General features: G+C 35.1%; 1 protein-coding gene across 1 annotated transcript in view; it reads left to right on the forward strand.

Moving 5' to 3' along the window:
• The window catches only part of LOC149807778 (glycine dehydrogenase (decarboxylating), mitochondrial-like), an 89630-nt gene that overhangs the window by 55965 nt on the left and 11399 nt on the right, over positions 1 to 22266 (forward strand). Inside the window, exons 15-22 of the mRNA XM_089970525.1 lie at positions 865 to 1066; positions 4180 to 4259; positions 6127 to 6196; positions 7963 to 8075; positions 9509 to 9768; positions 14041 to 14136; positions 20207 to 20314; positions 21622 to 21686. Coding sequence (XP_089826651.1) covers positions 865 to 1066; positions 4180 to 4259; positions 6127 to 6196; positions 7963 to 8075; positions 9509 to 9768; positions 14041 to 14136; positions 20207 to 20314; positions 21622 to 21686 — 994 coding nt within the window. The remainder of the gene's footprint in view (positions 1 to 864; positions 1067 to 4179; positions 4260 to 6126; positions 6197 to 7962; positions 8076 to 9508; positions 9769 to 14040; positions 14137 to 20206; positions 20315 to 21621; positions 21687 to 22266) is intronic.

Consider the following 22266-nt stretch of genomic DNA (forward strand, 5'->3'; position numbering starts at 1 on the left):
TAGCGGAGACTGTTCTTTTTGTTTTACATATCTTATGCCTTTACACAGGGGCCAACATTTCATAGGTCAAGATCACATTAGTCGGAATTTATTTTCTGCATATTAAATAATAACTAATGATTACTTAATGTTGACACCATCAGCTGGAGATTACTAAAAGCTTTGTATCGATGAGCTTTGAAATCACAGATTACAGCCTGGTTGAACATGTATCGTGACAGTCCTGAATTGTTAGTAAATCAGTACTCTACTTGTGTACACAGATATATTTGATATAACAAATTGCCTTTCCATATATGGGCCACTTCAACCATTCCCGACTCCAAGGCAGATACAAAAGAAACGGTTTACTTTTTTATATCATTTGCATTAAGAGAGCACTATAGACTGTCTCTATGTTGTTCTGAAACTTGGAATATGTACTGATTTTTGTTTAGTTTGAACTTTTTTTTCCTAGTCAGCTTGAGGTAATGTTCATATAAATAGAATCAGCTGAGTTCAGTGGTTGATTATGGTTCAATATATATTTGATCTACATTGGAGGCGACATCTTTACAAACATATTATATATAATAGGGAAAATATTTCTTTCCAATAAAACTAATTCAGTTGCAGCTAGATAGATATAGAGGGGTGTTTTCCTCTTTGCTTTCTGTGCCCTCTCCTCTACTCTGTGTTTTCTTGCCCTTGTCTGCCCTTCAAGAGCCTTCCCAAATCCCTCCCATCAAATACCACTATACGAGGACCAGACATTTTCTTGTAATTAAAACATTTCTGTTTGTTCACTTTTTTGCTGTGTACCTGAGATGTGACCTATATTTTTTTGCTGTGTACCTGAGATGTGACCTATATTTTTTTGTCTAGCGGAGCTCAAGGGGAGTATGCAGGGCTGCGTGCAATCATGGCCTATCTTCAGGCTCATGGCCAGGGACAGCGAACTGTTTGCCTTATCCCCACCTCTGCCCACGGCACGAATCCAGCCAGTGCCCAAATGGCTGGCATGAAAATAATACCCATTAATGCCGATAAAAACGGAGCTATAGACATGAACCACCTCAAAGCAGTGGTAATGTATTTATTTTTGGTTTACTTGATTTGCCTGACTGCTATAGCAGAAGGGCACCTGTTTTCAGTTGCGTGTATGTGTGCACTTGTTTGACCATGTGTTTGTGTTAACAAAATAGCTCAAGAACTGTGTGATAGAATGTTATTAAAGTAGGTAAGATTTTGAGTATAATATTACATAGTCATGTTTGCATATTTATGTGTGTGTGTGTGTGTTTGGATTTTTAATGTAGCTTTAACAGTTTGAATCATATTAATATTATGTCTGCAGTGTGGCAGTTTATAGTTTTGTCCAGCACTGGGGCATCATGCACTAGACATGTGGCATCATGTCCTACCCAGTCACATTATCTTGACAGCTGACTGATCAGACCTGACACTAATCTCTTAATGCTGAGCGCCAAGCGAGGCACCTGCTTGTAACATTTGTACAAGTCTTTGGTATGACTCAGCCGGGGATTGAACCCACGACCTTCCACATCCAGTGTGGCTGCTCTAACCAGTTCACAAAGTTAACATGAAGCCCTTATGACTAATCATTCACAGTGTTAAAATAAAGTTCTTCCACATCATTATTATGTGAGTGATCAGGTCAAGTTTTCACTTCGATAAATAGCCAACCATAATTCTTTGCAATTCAGATTTTCTTCATTTCTGTCATTAAGTCAGCAGATTTCATCAAAATCAATTTGATTTTAGGCAGCCTGAGTCTCTTTATTCAAAATAGTCTCCAGATTTGACCAGTGTGTAAGAAATATACATCTGAAATCAGCATAAGATGACCATTTGCAGCCAATCACATTGCCCATTCCTACAAAACTGGAATCATTGGTACTTGTTTGATGGCAACAGAGTAACACCGCAGTGAATTTTATTAATATGTATTGTGTATGTTATTAGCATTGCTTACCTAGTATGCTTCAGCTGTCATTATCTTGTAATGGAAACCTATACCAGATTACAACATTAGGAAGACAGAGTTTCCGAGCCATTTAAAAGTTAATACTTTACCACTGTAGTACATACAGTGCAGAGGGGCCTCAGGTGGCTGAGTGGTTTAAAGAAAATGCCTTTAACAATCACTGCCATCTCACTTCTGTCCATTTGGGTTTAAGTCTCAGGCTTACCCTATTTGGGAATGTGAAAAAGCTTGCCATTAGCTTCCTATAGGTCAGTGGTTCCTACCAGGGTTTTGCTGGGTTCTTCATCCACCTGTTATACTGACCATCATGTATAGCCTGTAATGCTCTGAAAAATGGTGTCAAGTCAAAAGAAAAACAGCAACAACATACAGTACAGAGAGTGATGAATTAAAATGATCAGATTCTGCATGAAGAGTGACCAGTCTTCGGATGGGCATACAGTGTTATGATGTTGTCCATCCGTCCATTAGAATTTGCTTGTCTGGTCAATAATTTTGTAATTGTTGGAGAAAGTTTCATGAAACATTGCCCATATGTATTGTGCCTAATCTTTAGAAGCTCTAAGCACTTTACAGCATTAGACAACACCTAAAATATAAAAAAACATACATGTATAATGATATAATTACAAAAGAAACAAACACCACAAAATTAGAAAACATAAAACATGCTGAAGATATTTAAGGTAGGAAACATTATTAGGTCTTTAAGTTTGTTCATGCAGTTGAAATATGTGAGTTTTAAGAGCACTCTTGAATGAGATTGCTGTGTTTGTGTCTAAGTTCAGTGGGCAATTCGTTCCATGTTGCTGGACCCTGGTATGCAAAAGTACATTGTCCATGTGACTTCGTTATCATAGTGGGAATAATAAGTATACGATTGTCAGAAGAGGAGCATAAGTATCTTGCTGGTGTGTACACATGGATGAGGTCCAGATAAGTATGTTGGACTGTAGTCCATCAGTGAAATTTAGCACAGAGAACAAATTTTGTGTTTCATTCTGGATCGAATGGATAGAAGGGGGAGGTGTGCTCTGATCATGATACTCTAAGGATGATCTGAGCAGCTGTGAACTTTTTGAAGTTTCTGGAGTAGGTATTGAGGTGAACCAGACAGAATTATTTAGATGGTGCATTGCATACCTTAGACATACCATTTGCTTCAGAGTCAAGGTCGTGACAATGGAATATATAACTATGTGGCATGTATCCTTTTTTCGATCCCTGAATATAATTTAGTAACACTTAATCCTGTTATATAGGATAAATAAACACATACCATAGCCACACCTTCTATCTCAAGGTGAAGGTCACTGCGAGGTAAAATCTAACTCTGACTTGTATTCATGTCTAGAATAGAACTTTTGATCCATGGTAGATATTTTAATGAAACCTGAACCTGTTACATATAATGACCTGACCGTATGTCACATTCCATAGTGATGCCTGCTCCCTCAAGGTTAAGCTCATGGCAAGGAAGCATATACATCAGAAATCGCTATCAGTATTCGTTGGAACTTAAGGAACAGTTAAATTACTTTAATCAAACGTTTAACCAGTTATATAACTTGTACAGTATCTGGTATATTGTGTCATACCCCTTGTCTTGAGGTCAAGGTCCCCATAAGATGGGTAAGTAAGACAGTGGACTGTTTCCTTATTACTTTATAAACTGGACAGACATTTTGATGAAACCAGGGTCCTCAGTCCACATGTCACACAGTAGTCAAGTCCCTAGCTCAAAGGTTGAGATATTAGTAGAGAAAAGGCTATGGACATATCAGTGTATCATTTCACACAATTGTTAGACATGTCACCACAGCTACATTCATCTCAATCAAATGAAATCAATTCATTTCATAGTAATTCAACCTTAGTTCTGTAAAGTTAAAGCAGTGTTTGTCACAAATCAAAATATACTGTCAGTTTCATCAATGAAATCAATTCATTTCATAGTAATTCAACCTTAGTTCTGTAAAGTTAAAGCAGTGTTTGTCACAAATCAAAACATACTGTAAGTTTCATCAATGAAATCAATTCATTTCATAGTAATTCAACCTTAGTTCTGTAAAGTTAAAGCAGTGTTTGTCACAAATCAAAACATACTGTAAGTTTTGTCAATATGGCAGAGATTTAATGTACTTTATATTATATATAAACATGAATAGCTATAAATCAAACTTGTTCTTTAGGTGGAGAAAAACAAGGAGACCTTGGCCTGTCTGATGGTAACTTACCCCTCAACAAATGGCGTTTTTGACAAAGATATAAGGTAAATGATATGTCTGACAGAGCAGCTGAGTTGCAGTCGTGCATTTGAGTTATACTCTCTAGTTGGTTTGACTTTTGAAGGGTTTGGGGTGAGATGGAGTTGGTCATTTTATCACTTTGTTTCTGGTCATAAATCTAAAACTAAAACAGTGTGAAAGTTTTATAAAACATTAAATATTTCAAATGTTTGTCAAGGCAGTAATGTTTAGTACATGGTAATTCACTACAAGAACACTGTATGGTTTGCAGCACATATATTTGGCTTGCCCAAAATATGTAATATATTATGGTTTTAAGTTAACTACAAACTCTACAGTATTATAACTCTGTGGTTTTAAACTAATTTTAAAGAGTGAAAACCATGAAGTTTTGTAATATTCAACAAATAATTTGTTTCTCTGGAATATAGTCAGAATTTAAAAAGAAACACAACAGTATTATGAATTAAATCTTTAATAGTCCAAAATGTTATGTCACTAATCCTAATGAATAAAGTTATGATTAAATACCAGTAGTGTTTGAAATAAGATCCAACACTAAACAACATTGTGTTGATGTGCCTATAGTAGCCTGTGACATGGAGATGTGCCAACAGACTTTTGATGAATTAGTAACATAATCCAAGATGTTCTTGTCTGAATTCACTATAATTCCAAGTTAATGTTTCTGTTCAAGAATATTACTAAAGAACACTTTGTATTTCCAGTGAATAAAAATTTCAATAAATTAATAAATCCCCATCAAAATTGAACACAAAAATACAAATGATTTTGCATCAAGCTCTGATAACAAGTATGGGTAATTTCTCAAATAAACAAGATTATATTAATTTTAAAAAAAAGACATAAAAGAAGAGCCGGGATACAGGACAAAAGTTCATTTCTAGAACAATCCATTACTAAAATTATAATGACGAATGTAGTAAACATCAGATTGGCTAGGTATGCAGTGGCAGACTAGGGTCTATGATATTTGGAGTTGGACCCAATTTAAAACTGAGTATATTCAGTGCTTGTAAGAATATATAGTTCCATCATGGTAATTTGCTGATTTCTGATGTCCAGTCTGTAAGAATGCATCATTGCCTGCCTCTGATGCCGGAAGTTGCAGGTTTGAACCACAGCCAAGTCATACCAAAGACTTCTAAAAAAATGGTACTAGCAGCTGCCTCACTTGGCACTCAGCATTAAGAGGTTAGTTTTAGGACTGGTTGGCCTTGTGTTAATGGGTGGGACATGATGCTACATGTCTGTGGCAATATGACCAACTCCATCAGATTTCTCCAGTCACTAGACATCACTATAAACTGCAGTGTTGCAGACATCATAGTAATATGACTGAAAAATTGTTACAGCTGTGTTGAAAATTCAAATCACATACACAGCATTTCCATGATGTACAATATATACTCACTTATCAGTCAGATCAAGGTGCAAACTATATAGACGAAGATCTGCCACTGCATAATGTGCCAGTAGATCTGAGTCTATGCAGTTCATTAGGAATAATGAATGGAACAAACAACACAATTTGGTGCTTAATACATATCAACACACGAAAGGTTATATTTTCTAAGGCAATTGAAGTAAGGTGTCTTGACCAGAGACATATGTCGTTTGACCCAGCTTGGCTAAGGCTGTATGCAGACAAACATATAATTCTGCTTTCACAGCAAAGGTTGTGTTTTGGGAAAGGAAGTTAGTAACCACTGTAAAAGTATACGTAACTTTTTGAAAAGATTGTGACTGGCTTTGCCCTGTTTGAAAAATTGACTAATATAGGTATTACAGTATTGGTTCTATCACACTTCTAAATTTAGCATGAATAAGGTTTAGCTGTTTCAATTTGTAAATTTTGTTTTATTTCAGAGAAATCTGTGATATGATCCACCATAATGGAGGACAAGTGTTCCTAGATGGAGCTAATATGAATGCACAGGTTTGATACTGTTTTATTTACTTGGCTCAAAGTTTTTGATTTACCTGGCTGAAAGATCAGCTTGAAGCAACTGCAGTAGTTTACCATCACATTCCACTTTTTATTTTGTATTATCTGTCTTCCCCATCTCCTTCCCTTAGTACTCACCCCACTTACTATTTTGCATTATCTGTATTCCCCATCTCCTTCCCTTAGTACTCACCCCACTTACTATTTTGCATTATCTGTATTCCCCATCTCCTTCCCTTAGTACTCACCCCACTTACTATTTTGCATTATCTGTATTCCCCATCTCCTTCCCGTAGTACTCACCCCACTTACTATTTTGCATTATCTGTATTCCCCATCTCCTTCCCGTAGTACTCACCCCACTTACTATTTTGCATTATCTGTATTCCCCATCTCCTTCCCGTAGTACTCACCCCACTTACTATTTTGCATTATCTGTACTCACCTTCTGCTTCCTTTAGTATTCATTCCACTTTTTATTTTTCATTAACTGTACTTCCATTCTGCCTCCCTTAGTACTCACCCCACTTTATATTTTGCGTTACCTATACTTCCCCTCTCCCTCCCTTAGTACTCACCCCACTTTATAGTTTGCATTATCTGTACTCCCCTTCTGCCTTCCTTAGTACTCACCCCACTTTATATTTTGCATTACCTGTACTCCCCCTCTGCCAGTAGCTTCTTGTGAGTCGGTGGTTCTTTTTGGGGTTTTCTGGGCTTCTTTTTCCACCATTTATACTGGCGACCATCTATAGTCTATCTTGTGCTGATAAATGGTGTTAAACCCTGCAACAACAACAACAACTACTGTCAGGATTGGAGTTTATCAGTCAGAAAAGCAACAGAGTCTAGAAGGTGAGTTGTATGGTGTGACTAAGGCATCCCACATTGATTTTGTAGCTATTGGTATTTTGGTTTGCCTCACCTTTGTTTCTTGTCATTTCCACTTCCCCTATTCAATTTCCACTTCCCTTACTCCATTTGTTTCAGTAAAATGCATTAATAGCCAAAGTAAACTGTCAACTTTTGTCTTAATTTTCCATTTAGAAAGGAAGGAGGAAAGTTAGTAAAAAGATCTTTGTGATCTGTAGTCAAATTTGGGGACTAGTATGATCATAAATACCAGACATTACACTGATATCTATGGAATTGACACCAAAATTCTTACATGATCCTTGGAAAAAAGGGTGAAAAACTGCATATGTGTAACTGATTCAGAAGTAAATTATGTCTCTTTGGACATATCCAAGACCATTACTGACAAATTAGTCATTTAATCAATACAGTTTATCCCATAAATGTATGAGAAGAGAACTTCTCCTATGGAAACATTTATGGATTTTCAGCTGTAACTAATTTTCAAGGTTTTTCATTTTACACAGTAACTATGTTATACAACAGCTTTGTTGTAGCAAAATAAGAATTGTTTTATTAAACATGATAATAAATGTTTTAATGTTTGTATAAAGTATTAATAGTATGTGTTCATTATTTTAATCATCTGACATGAAAATATGTATGCAGACATGATGCTTATCACATGCTGAATATTTTAGAAATACAAATTTCCTACATACATACATACATGCATACATACATACATACATATGGAATCTTTGATTGTCATTTAACAGATATTTAGGTCGTGTATGGCATACAGCTGATATTTAACAGATATTTAGGTTGTGTAGGGCATATAGTTGACTGCTGTCGACTTTTTTAAATTTTAAATTATGTCAATTTTTACTGCTTTTTAGGTAGGAATTTGTAGACCCGGTGATTATGGATCAGACGTTTCCCACTTGAATCTCCATAAGACATTTTGTATTCCGCATGGAGGGGGTGGACCAGGCATGGGCCCAATTGGAGTGTAAGTGGGCAATTTCCACCTTTTAATTGGCAAATTTACAGAATAAAGATACAATTTTTAACCGACTGTCATGGTCATTCTGTCCAGGTTAAAGGATAAGACAGAACTATTCTCACCCACCAGAATGAGTTTTCCTGAATATTCTCTAGAATTAGATGGAGACAGATGTGATCAGTCTGCATAGTTGTGCATTTACACTTAAGCAGTAGGTTGATCTATGAAAAATGTTTCCTAATATATGCATACATGATGTTGAAATCTAAGACTTTGAGAACGAAAGTTTGTTCCAGGGGTTCCTTGTTGTTCCATTTAAACATGAAAGGCAGTTTGAAGAATAAAATAACTTGGTCACTTATGCAATCTATTTTTTTGGGCTGGATTAATGGAATCTGTGTTGGGTTGGCACAAAGACAAGGAGAGACACAAAAATGTAACTCAGTGATCTGGATTTCCATGGTGATGATGATCTGGATTTCCATGGTGATGACCTGTACAGTATTTATTTGCATCACCCTTTCATTTTTCCAACAGAAAAAAATATCCAGTCTTTATTCCATGAAATTATTTATTAGTTTTATAATGTATTATATGAGAGTCATGTTAAATATAATGTCATTTAAGTATGTCTTGTCATTATTTTGGGGGCCCCAAGTGGCCAAGTGATCTAAAGTGCTCACTGTTAAGGATCACTGTCATCTCACCTCTGTCTTCTTGGGTTCGAGTCGTGGACTTGGCCAATATGGGTATGTGAGAAAGCTTGTTAGTAGCTTTTCATGGATTGTTGGTTCTTTCCGGGGTTTTCCCTTGTTCATCCTCCATTATTTATACTGGCAGCCATGTATAGCCGATCTTGTGATCAACGTCATGTTTTGTCATCATTAAACCATCAAATGTCAACTACTGTATATACTAGCATCGGAGTCCAACTGCAAGCTTCACAAACCAAGGTCTGCTGTTAAATAATGCGCAAGCCTATAAGAGCCTATGCAGATTGTTTGGAGTATCGAGTAGAACAAGCAAGTGAATATAGTCTGTGTTGTTTGAAGTTGGACTAGACTTAATAAGTGAGTATATACTGTAACCCTAGACAACCACCACCCTTTATCTCATGACCATCCTATTGCTAAATAACAGTCAATGAGATTACCTGATAATTAATTGGGAACATTTATTGTACCATTGCACTAAATTTTAAAGTGCATCCAGCTGTAAACAACATGCACCAAGGCCTACCAGTACATAATGGACCAGGTTGTCAGGGTCTTTGACTTTCATTTAAAATTTAAAATAGCATAGACTCAAAGCAGCCAGTACACTTTGCTACAACATATCCGTGCGTATATTTTTTCACAGCTCTATACATGTTATACACAAGTAAAGACCTGTTTCAACTATTATTGTAGTTTATAATTATAATAATAACTGTTTTCCAGGAAGAAGCACCTTGCACCATACCTTCCAACACATCCTGTGATCCCACCATATGGAACAACAGGACCAGAGGCCAGATCATTTGGAGTGGTTTCTGCTGCTCCGTTTGGCTCAAGTGCCATTTTACCTATCTCCTGGGCTTATATCAAAATGATGGGGGCCAAGGGACTTAAACATGCTTCTCAGGTGGCAATACTGAATGCAAACTATATGAGCAAACGTCTGGATGGATACTACAAAACTCTGTATACAAACGACCAAGGTGAGTCTTGAGAAACCTGTTCATTTTTAAAATTTGGGATCTTTTGTTCAATACAATTGTTCCTTGCATTATGTACATACTGTATTCATTATAAATATTTATCTGATATATAATATAAAAAATGTATCTTGGACTCCGCAGTTTTGATGCACTTAAACACTTACTTTCACATTTTCGGAACATCTTTCATAGTGATACTTCTCATTTCTTTAGAAACATTAATTATTTTAGCAAAGTATGGATAACTTACTGACAACAGTATATTCCCTCGTACTCTTTTTGGCATGATTTAAACTAGGCGACACATGGTCAGAAAGTTCATGTATTACATCACTCATTTTTACGCATGTCACAGAAGTACTATTACTCCGGTGAAATGAAGTATTGTAGAGTAACATCAATAAAACTCTTGGATAGGAAAAGTTGCACTTAGAAATTTAACTTAACATTCCTAAAGTTTTTCTTATATTTATCTTAATTTTCATTTTGGAACAGATTTTTTAACAAAAGCTCAATGAATCAAATTGGGAAAAATCATGGTGGTATTAAATTGTTTACATATAATACAAAACATTTAATGATGACTTTTTTCCATTACTGAAATACTGGCATTTTGAATATGCAGAACCTCAATCATTGAATGTATTGTTTTTGGAACTTTAAAACTGTTTTGTATTTATCATAACTTATGTCTTGAAAAGTGTAAATAATCGGAGAATATTATAGGAGAAGGTCTTATTTTCATTGTTATAATTCTTACCATTATCAAACAAACTTAAAAGAAAAGAATTTGGTTGAAATAGGTTAAATATCAAGGTTTTCTTGAAGGAAAATTTACTGTTAAAAGACGAGTTGCTTATTTATCAGCTAGAATATCCAAATACGCTGATTCTTATAAAAAACATGTTCAGGATGCTGATTTAGTTATGAAATTTGTCATAAAAGTATCTGTTTCATGTAAATTGCACATTTGCTTTGAACATCAGTAATGACAGATCCACATAAAGCTTTGTAACCATGTACACTATTCTAAACAGTGTTGCAGTTATCTGCTGTGAGTCACATGGCAATCACATGTTGAGTAGTAGGCTGGATACCTTTTATGGTAGAAAATTGATTTGCCCCGTCAAAATAGTTTTTCAGGATTTTTATGAGGACTTACCAGTTGGAAATAGAATTAGTCAAATGCATTTTTTTAATTGGTATGTATCTTGGTTCATTGCACAATTGATAATGATAGGTTTTTTGACAGCTTGTTCTGTCTGTGTGACTCTGTGTTGATTAGTGTAAGTAATATTATGGTTGTAATCTCATTGAATGGTGTTATCACTGAGAGATGCCTTCTCTCGAGAACTGGGAGTTTGTCAAAATAGGGTGTGGGATGATAACATTTATTTACATTTCGATCCCAATACAGTGTGGCAAGAGTCTAGTAAAGTTACAACTCGGACAGTTCTTGTTGATGATGATAACATTTTAAAGATTTTTTTGATCTTGTTGGGCCTATGGCACTTTTCGGAAAGAATCCTATTTTCACAGTTACCCTTGAATATGGTAGAACTAAAATTCACTGGTATAGTTCAAGGTTTTAATTAAGAAAACAATATGTTAGTCTAAAATCATAAACAAGCTTTTTAAGATCCTTTCACACATATACCCCATGCTGCAAAATTTCTTATCAGATGCCTGTGTAGAATACATATTTCTGACCTGAATATTTTGGGAACTACAACAGTTTAAGTGGAGGTAATTCAAGGGTCATGGATTTGATGTGACCTTGAGGAGGGCACTTACCTTTTATATCCTCAACATGACATATAACCACATAAAATACCATTAAAAACAGCGAACAAACCAATCAAATAATACATTTCTGTATTGTGCTTGTGCAGACATAGAGATCATGTATTCCACCTGAAGTATTGTTGTTAAATAGATACTGCTTCCAGAGTGTCTGATATTATTTATGATTGTACGAGTAAAATACAGGTCAGCTAGAGATGAGATTATTGCATCTAACAAGAAAGAATATAGCTCTTGTTTTGTGCTAGCAGTGGAAATATGTCTTTGATATCCCTAGCCTGATTATGCTTTGGGTTTTCTTTACATTTGAGTGTGGTTGCTCTTTGAAACTTGGTCAGATACTGGTTGTATCTTTATTACTAAAAAGCCGGAATGATCTGTCAAACACAGCATAAAATTAAGTGAAAAGGGATAAGCTGTTAGCAGGGGATCCTGATTCACTGAACAATAAGCCAGCACATACCATGTCACATGAGAGGTCTTCTTTACCTAATACCTGAAGTATTTTTATTCTAATGAACATGTAACAGATGTCTTCCCTTTGGTAATGTAATGGAGCAGGATTGAATATTTGAATTTCCATGTCATGTGATTCTCAAAATGTGAGAATATTGTAGAGTCATTTTTGTTCATCAAGTACTGAATTTCATGGTATTCCTGAGTAAGCTAGACCACAATTTAAAGTTCCATTGAAATACAAGGTGATCTTCATTGCTTACCCTTCCCAAATCATATGGGATGGTAAAGCATCACATGTTTGAGAAATATATATATCATGGTATGTTTATGCAAGATGAGGAAAAATGTTGGTTATATATTAATTCATAATCAGGTTGCATGGACTGAATGCTTGATAATAATGTAATGACAGATAGCCGTATTAATAAAGGCAAATCAAGGTTTGTGTCCTTACTTTAATGACACATAGCCATAATAATAAAGGCAAATTAAGGTTTGTGTCCTTACTTTAATGACACATAGCCATAATAATAAAGACAAATTAAGGTTTGTGTCCTTACTTCCCAAAGGATAGAACTTGTTCCTTCATTGGTGATCCCATATTCTGCAGAACCAAATATAAGAGACCTTTCCTTTTGCAGTGATGACTCCCATCAGAGTTTAACTCGGGCTTTTACAAGACATCTAGAAATCACACCAGGCCTGTCAACAAAAATGTTGTAGGCTGGGGAATATCAAAACCATCCTCTGTATATTTAGACTGTAAATTCTTCCTTGAAATGCATCAGCAAGTTTAAAATGCCATAGCCATTTGATCCATGCTTTATATCTTTTTGAGCTGAATATTGGCAGCCATGTTGTATTGTGGTACATATCATGATAATTGCATTTGATACAACATGTATCACAGTAGTATCACATTAGTATGTATCAAAATGATATCACATCAGTATGTATCAAAATTATATCACATCAGTATGTATCACACTAGCATTATATGTTCTCAAAACAAACACTACTTGTTTTATTGCATACATTCATTGTAGGGTGAGGTAAATTTCTAGAATGAACAAAACCAGTTGTTTTCCCATTTTGTTTTGCTGTCTTTTGTATGTTCACTACAAAGTGGACGACTATTTTGTATCCATGTACTATATTTAGAGAAAAAATAGGAAGAACCAAACTGTATTCCATTTAAACACTTCATGTAATAACAAATTGATTAATTTTATCTATAAATTAATTGTTCTGGAGCACATTTAACAGATTATACCTGCTTATAATGTTATAAAATTTAGAAATTAAAAATATTTGCTTTGATAGGTCTAATTCCTAATGCATGTTATGAGCATGGTAAATCACCGTGACCTGTACTATTGTTATAAACCCCCTTGCACATTCCATCAAAGAATACTTTTCTATAATGTTTTGGTATGATGTGATGCTCCAGTCCATATATACCAAAAGAATTTAACAAGTGATATTTGTGATAACTTGTGCCTCAAGATGAGTTTACTTTGCTGAAAGTCCTTCGAGTGAGTTTCTCATAGACAAACTGTGTTTGATATGTATTATAATGCATGTGATCTTGACCTTTGACCTTTCATAAACCTTTGTAGATCATATTGAAAATATGCTTGAAGTTAATTTTTGTAGAAGCTCTACGACTAAGCCTTTTATTTACCTTGGGTAGGGGGTATCTGACCAAGACTGCCAGCTTATGTAGTGGATATATTGTGATCAGTCAGTGTCCCATCCATCTGTGTCTGTGCATTAATCAATAAATCCATCTACCAGTTTATTCTCCTATTAACTTAAATTCCATCTACACAAATTAACAAGTTCTACACAAAAAGTTTTTAACAAGTGTAGATATTTGTGATAAGTTGGCCTCTAGGTAATTTTACTTTGCTGAAAATCCTTTGAATTCGTTGCCAATTTATGGACACACTATGGTGGATACATCTGTGGTACAACTTATGATGACTTGGAATTTTCATTTCTCAACAGGATTTGTGGCACACGAGTTTATCTTGGATTGCAGAGACTTCAAGAAGAGTGCCAATATTGAAGTGATGGACATTGCTAAAAGATTGCAAGATTATGGTGCGTATTGTGTTTTGAATGCTTTATGATATATGCTCGTCAACATTCATCATTCTGTACAGTAAAAAAAATTCTCAAAGCATCTCATGAAACCATACAACATGAATATACAATTCATCACATTCTCTAATCCCAGTTTATTTTATTTAGATCACACACACATGCACACACAGAGTGTGCTCAAAAATATTTGGATAACTTTTGTGAGGTTGAAGCATACACTAATTATGTCAAAGAACTGTTTTCCCATTGCATGTTGATGTTTATTAGAACAATTTACTCATTTTGGGTATGTTCATTATGAGTCTTACTTTCAGCTCTTCCTTTTGGAGGTGCATTGCTAAAAGATTACAAGCATTTTGTATATTTTGTATTTTCAGTACTTCATGATGTATGGTTATCAACATTTTTCATTCTCTGCAGTTAAACTTTTCCTTCCATCTGTGTCCTAAAACCAGACAGCTTCAGTATACAAACCAGTCTCTAATTTGTTTACTGTAATACTTGCATGCTCAAAAATAATAATTGGATAAATTTCATGAGATTGAAGTGCATGCCACCAAGTCAAAATCTGTTTTCCGTAATATGCCTAAACTTATTAAAAATGATATGTGTATGTATATCAGAGATGGTAACTCAGCATACTAATAACAAGGTCACAGTGACCTAAATTTCATCCTTTAGTGGAATTCTTTTTTTAACTATTTGTATGTGACACTCATCATAAATTGGACATTGACTACACCATAGACATACATGATTTAACAGCTTTCCTACAGCTCCATCTTTACAGATGGAAGAAACAGGTGTACAGAAGCTTCAGGGCTCGGTACTCATTAAAGCAACAGACCTAGACAGATATTGTTCGCTCATATCTGCCCTCACACTCATTGTCACATGAGTAGGGGATGATTGCCAAGAAGACTGGCAAGGGAAATTCATCACCCCACTCTTTAAAAAAGATGCAATAAGAGTAAACTATAAAATTATACAGTAGTCCCCCTCTTATAAAGCCACCCCTAATGCAGCAGGAAGTGGCCTTATAATGCGGGTGGCCTTTCTAGAGGGGGATGACAAATGCGAATAGTAAATACACATGAAGAAAGTCACAAGTATATTTAATTTTAAATATTTAATATTTTCATTAAAGAATCACATGCATGATTTGAAATAAATGTAAAACAAACTGTGTCATCATTTTCAAAAGAATGCTATGAATAACCATTGATATAGTTTTAAAACTGTCTTTATAATTATGTTACAGTTCACATCATCTGTCACTTTGTTGGTAACAGTCTAAAAAACAAACCATTCTCGTCACATTAAAAATAGCCTTGCTGTCATATCCCCTGCATATATCGTTAAGACTTTTGTTCCAATCTTCGACAACTTCATTATTAACATCAGCTGATTCTCCACTAAGGACAGAACACTTAATATTGTGTTGCACTTGAAATCTGTGCAACCATCCGTTACTTGCGGTTAAGTCATCATATCCCAATTCAATTGACAAAATTGTTGCTTTTTCTTGTCATTCAAATCAGGAAACAAATGTCTCCTGGCTCAAACAATCTTCCTTTCTCTGTCCATTTCACCTTCCCACTTCTGCAGAATTGTTTCATTAACTTTCACAATTGTTTATCTGAGTCTTCCCGACATTAGTTTTCTGCAAGGATCCTCAATGACCCCCCCCCTTCGCCCCGGTCAGTTGAATTACTTTCACTTTCTCCTCTAAACTGAGAATTTTTATTTTCCTCGATGACATGTTGATCTTTTTGCAGTAAACTATTCATGTTGCCAACTGCAATACTGATAAAACAATTTTGTATGCATCTAAACAAATTGCCGTGTGTTTTTAAAGGAAGTGATCTTGTCACATGATTTGTTAGTCACAGTCTGGTACCCTATTGTTTTTATACGTTTCTTTACACTAAATGATAGAAGCCAAAATGGCATCGATATGTACCATTAACATCACACAGATTTGACCTTGTGGCTGTTAGGATTTGTAATTTTGACAATTATTGTCAGTAGTAATAGCCACTAATTATCAAAGTGAACAAGCTCAACATCTTACTAAGGGAAGCCATAAAGGCTATGAAACCATTTTCCTGCTGACTTGTGTATTGTACATCGATACTGCCACTTCTCAGCTGTTACTACTGTTCAATAATTGTAATTTTAACAATTATCAGTGACTAAACCGGACATCTTATGATAACACAGCAGTAAGGCTAATTGGATTACATGTACATACCCTTTTGTATGGATTAAAATTTGAGACTTTCTCGGTTTTTATGGAATAAATTTGGCTTCTCGTGAGGCGTAAATGATATAATATTAACCTTAGTGGTAAATGTACTTTACTCAACACTTCTTTCAGTAACGAAAACCTGACATCGGGGAAACAGAAATCGGATTACTTAACACACGTTATGAATAAAATACTGGTTCTGGATACATATTCAAATAAAATGCGGCCACTTGTGAGGGGTAAATTTTATATTATTGCATTAATATGCTGGCTGCTGGTCGCGTTAGCCAGGTGGTTTTTCGCGAGGGGTACTTTTGAACACAAACTCGTCGGTGCCAACGGCTTCTGGCCGTAAGGAGCAGGTGGCCGCTGGTCAGGGGGGCTCTTCAAAAGGGGGACTACTGTACATCAGTATCACTGGGGTTTTTATGTGGGCAAGTGGTCTTTGTCACTTGCCTTAACAGGTCACTAACATCTAACATTTCACCTCTGCATTAGTTCGAGTCTTGGCATGGCCAGTATGGGTATGTGAGAAAATTTGCAAGTAGCATCCTGTGGGTTGGGGGTTCTTACGGGGGTTTTCCCAGAGTTCTTCCTTCACTAAATATACTGGCGTCCATGTATAGCCTATCATGTGCTGAAAAATGGCATTAAACCCACAAATCAACCAGTATCACTGAAATAATTTTCTGTTAAATCATGGGACATATAGTTCATATTCCACTCATGAAGTTCTGTCAGGCAAGCAAAACTCAGAACAACAAGCAACAGATGAATACCATTCTGTATGTCCTCAGTAAAGCTTTTGACAAAGTCCCTCATGAATTACTTTCCATCGTATTACATTATTATTGTTTATGGCAAGACTTGAGAGTATATCAAAAAGCTATTTAGCTGGAAGAACACAAAAAGTGGTTCTTGAGTGCCAGATCTCTTTATCTCAAGGTTCCCATGTATTGGATGCAGGAGATTGCAGGTTCAAACCCTAGCCTAGTCATAACAAACACTTATAAAAATGGTACTAGCAGCTGCCTTACTTGACACTCAGCATTAACTCATTCAGCCTGTTGGCATGATGAGGCTGTCCACTACTTTTGAGCCCTGTGTCATCAAGGTCATTTAAGATGCACCAAAATGGGTGGTATTACAAAAATGCAGACAAATATAGCTCTGCAATAATGCCAAATAATCTGGACTTTTTACTCAAATTGCAAAATGCAGAGGGAAAAACATTTTTTGAAACCCACTTTTTTCACCAAAAAATTTGCCCATTGTCAGAATTAGATTTTGGATCTGGATTTGAGACCTTTTAGCCTGTCATCAAGGCTGACCAGTTTGCACTATACACAGACAAGTGAACCTTTGCAAAAAGTAGGATAAGTTGGCAATCGGGAATAAGAAGTGGCCAGGAGATGAAAATGACGGGTCCAAGAAGCGATAAAAAAAGGAAAACGAAAACAAGAAATCCAACTTTTCCCCTTCTTTACATGCATGAGCCAAATAGCCAGTGAAAAACGACATTTCTAGCACTACTAGGTATCAGTCTAAGCAAAAAACTCCTGGAAGCAGATGTATTTGGATGTATTCAGAATTAACTCCCAAATAGTGTTTAAAACCCCCATTTCAGGCGAAAATGACAAAATTCTCTGGGGCGAATGAGTTAAGAGGTTAGTGTTAGGATTGATCAGCCTGGTGTCAGGAAAATGTGCCTGCATGGGACATGATGCTACATGTCTGCACCATGATGTTCTGGTGCTAGACATCAGTATAAACTGCCACACTGCATACATCTTAACGTATGACTGAAAAATTGCTGAAGCTATGTTAAAAATCCAAATCACACATTCACACACTTTTCATATATTTTTATGATTAAATGGGCACTCTGCTAATGTTTTGAACTACTGAGAGTTTGACATGTATATGGTGAAGTCGTTTGCATTTGCAACATGTACAGTGAAGAGAATCGTGGCATACCTCTACGTTACTTTCTTGTTACTGTGGCTGAAATTTCATTGGATATAGTATTTATGGAAATTGTACATGTGTTCAGATGCTCGAACCACTTAGGCCACTGGAGTCGTCCATATGATGAGAGAGCTGTTATGGAAGATGTTGCAGATATTTTGTAACCTATTTTTAAGGCTTCATTTTATGTTATACAACACCCAAAGCAAAAAATTTAAGAAAAAATTCACTATTTTTATAAACTTCTTATTTTGTTTCATCATTTGAATCATATGACATGAAAATGTGCAAAAAACAATAGTATAAAGTGACTATTTTGAACTTTGTGCACTTGCTTTTGCCTAATTTTGTCAATTCTGTCCAATTTCTGGTTACTGACTCGGAGATGTAATTTCACCCTAATATTGGAATCCAGTTTAGACCTTGACTTTTTATGACTAAATGCAAACCAAGCTGAATGAAATGAGGTCAAAGTACTGGCAAGCAGACTTACTAACATTTGGTTGCGATATTTCAAAATAAAAATTCAGGAGCTGCCAGTTATATCTAATTAATTTAGCAGAGTTATCCCTGTACATAGAAATCTACCAACTACAGGGCCAATTTTCAATGTTGAATCTCATACTCTGGATGTCCTTGACATTGACTACATTAAATATACAGTCCAGTGTCAGATTACATTAAAGCAGAATTACAAGATATATATTTTTAAGGGCATTTTGTCCATGCTTATAAGACTCTCTTCATTCCAAAATGTGCAGTTAAGCAAAGTAAACTTTTTTATTCCATAAATTAAAATCAGTGACATGCCAATTTATTTGAATTTCATTTAGTGATACATTCTGTTTTTACACATGGTCATGTGTTGGTTTCATATTTTATGGGAGAGTCTTGAAATAGAAACAAATTTTGATTTAAAAAAATGCTTGTTTTCTAAACCAAATAGTTTTTTTCTTCTATTCAATAAGGGCTAGAAGAGATCCTTGAAAAAAAAAACAATTTCACCCTGGGAAAACCAGGAAAAGACCTGGAAAATTTTATTTTAAAAGCATGGGAACCCTGTTATCAGTCCTAGTCATGTCATGAGTCCTACAAGGCACAGTTATAGGTCCACTATTCCTTATTTTCATAGTAATCTGTGTGGATTTTAGTCTTGGGTTCGGACAATGTGGGTATTTGAGAAAGCTTGCCAGTTGCTTCGGATAGTCACTGTTTCTTCCCAGGGTTTTTCTTGCTTCACTGAGTTAGTTTGAATCTCAAGCACTTTTCATAATTGTATGCATCTATTTTGGTACAGCACCCTTACAGAAAAAGGTCAATGTGGCTCATGTTTTGCATTTCATATGTTGCTCAGCTATGTTGTTACATTTAGCTAGTGTCCAAAAGATTTTACCTACAGTACTAAACTGTTGCACTTGAAATAATTAAACTGGGAGATTCAAGGCATCTTGATGAGCACTAAACCCTCCTCTTTAAAGTAGGTCACTGTGATGCATATTTCATGCTTCACTGTTTAAATTATTTGTTTTGACTGTTCCATACTTGAATCACTTAACTAGATGATTTTATACATCATTGTTAGTACTACAAAAACGTCTTTGGTTAAGTTTTTGTATTTAATTTTTGACCACATATTAGGTTTTCTGTATGCTATGTACATATTATCCTATCTATAATCATGAAACTTGGTGTGTAGGTAAATCATGATGAGTACTACTGGTACTTTTTCATTTCATTACTAGGTGATTATGGCCCAAATTTTACAGATCACTTGCAGCGTGAATTTTTTAAAAACTTTATTCTGTTTTATTTCTATGCAGGCTTCATTCTATTTTGATTTCTATGCAGGCTTCCATTCTCCCACAACATCTTGGCCTGTCATAGGGACGCTGATGGTTGAACCCACAGAGTCTGAGGATAAAGAGGAATTGGACAGATTTTGCGATGCTCTTATTGGTAAGTATATCAAATGGATTTGTATTCCCCAAACTTTTCAAGCATTAACATAACTTTAAGCTCAAAAGCCCCTTAATCTAGCCAGGATATCATAGAAGAACTTTATTCAAGACTTACTCAGAACTTCAAAGATCATTTCCATCCAAGCAAAAGGTTAAAGAATTTGCACAAGTATTCTATAGGAGCTATAAAAAAACCACTAATAGCTTTATAGATTTTTAATTTCTAAGCTTCAAGTATATTCTCTGTCTCAGTCTTCAGAATTTGGTGAAAGCCAGATTTTATATTTTTGGAGTTCAGCCATGTCTTGGAATTCAGCATGCCAATAGAGGAAAAAGAATTGATGAAATATTAATATTTCTTTTTATTTCAGTTGTATTCATGTTAAAATTAATTAGTGCTCAAATTATTTACTGCTTTTAGGATACATGACCAGAGCCAAAGTCCTCTGACCGCTTACTCTGCAACACAACTGCATCCATACATTTACCTGTCATATATACTTGTGTATTAGTTGGATCCAACTGCAGACTGCATAGATCCAGATCTGTCATTGCATAATGTCCCTGCATATCAGCATCTGAGCTGTTCATTAGGAGCAATCATGATGTGATGGTAGATCCAGACCTATGTTGAATTTAGTTTGACCCAGCCTATACATGAGTGGATACAGTACATATTTCTCTTTGTCTCCTCCATTGAACAGAAGCAATCTAAACTGTTCTTTGTTTGCATTGAAACATGTTTACCGATAAATCTGCTTTAGTAACCTGCTCTGGTTTTATTCTGCCAACTCTTTTTATCCCAAAGTGAAGGAAAAACCCTGGTAACTATTTTTTTATGTCAAAGGCATTGAAGACTCTTTTAAGTTACCCACAAATAGGGCAAAAGGCTGCAAGTTTGTAGAGCTGTCATTGGTGAAGTTTTACATCGTGGTCACTTTGGCATCCATGTGCATGTCTGTCCATACACTCATGTGAGTCTGTCCACACCCAAAATTATCCTCAGAGTTATTTCTCTTTAATGTGAACAGGTTCTCAGTTAAGCTGGGCAGATTATGTTTCTTGGTATGTGGATAAATGTTCTTGTGTACAACGCCACTTTGTAAAAAGTTTGAGGCAGGCTTGACATGCAGGCTGTAACCTATTTAGAAAGATGACTCTTCTATTGAAAAATATTGTCAGTGTTTCATAGAATGCATATATATATATATATATATATATATATATATATATATATATATATATATATATATATATATATATATATATACACACATATATACCTGTATTGTTTTTATCCTACAGCTATTAGAAATGAAATAAAGGACATTGAAGATGGAAAAATGGATAGAAGAATAAATCCCCTCAAGGTAGGTCACTGTATTTCCTATTTTATAAGTTACAACTATTGAATAATGTACAATCCAAAAGAAAACAAAATTCTGTATTTTGTGATTATCAAGTCACCATATCTGTACTTTATGCCAGAATAAACCAGTCATCACATATGGTATAACCCAGATTTTTTGTATAAGAGTTTTCCAGTTTATCACAATTATATACATTAAAATCTTTTCAAACAAAACTATGATAGTCATTCAGTTAACTCCAGATATTCAGGTGAGAATGTTTTATGTTACTTCCCAATGCAGATTATATTATTTCTTGGGTACTGATGTGATAATACAATTCTGTTAAATATAACTATTCATTTATTATATTCATTCATTGTTCATAGGAAAATAAGAATTTATTTCTTCTAAAGCATGAATATTGTTTATTTTTTATCATCGAAGTGAGAAATTGTGTATTTTGTTTCTCGCTTGTTGTATTTACCTATTTACCTAATTTTGTTAATACTTTGTGTGCCAAGTTTAGTGGTGCCGAAGTTTTGTTTCCCTTTATTTTATCCCTAAGGCATCTATTGGATTACAGTTGCTTATTGATGAA

Source organism: Sinohyriopsis cumingii, chromosome 1 (genome assembly GCF_028554795.1).
Source record: "Sinohyriopsis cumingii isolate HCF-2022 chromosome 1, ASM2855479v2, whole genome shotgun sequence".
Lineage (NCBI taxonomy): Eukaryota > Metazoa > Mollusca > Bivalvia > Unionida > Unionidae > Sinohyriopsis > Sinohyriopsis cumingii.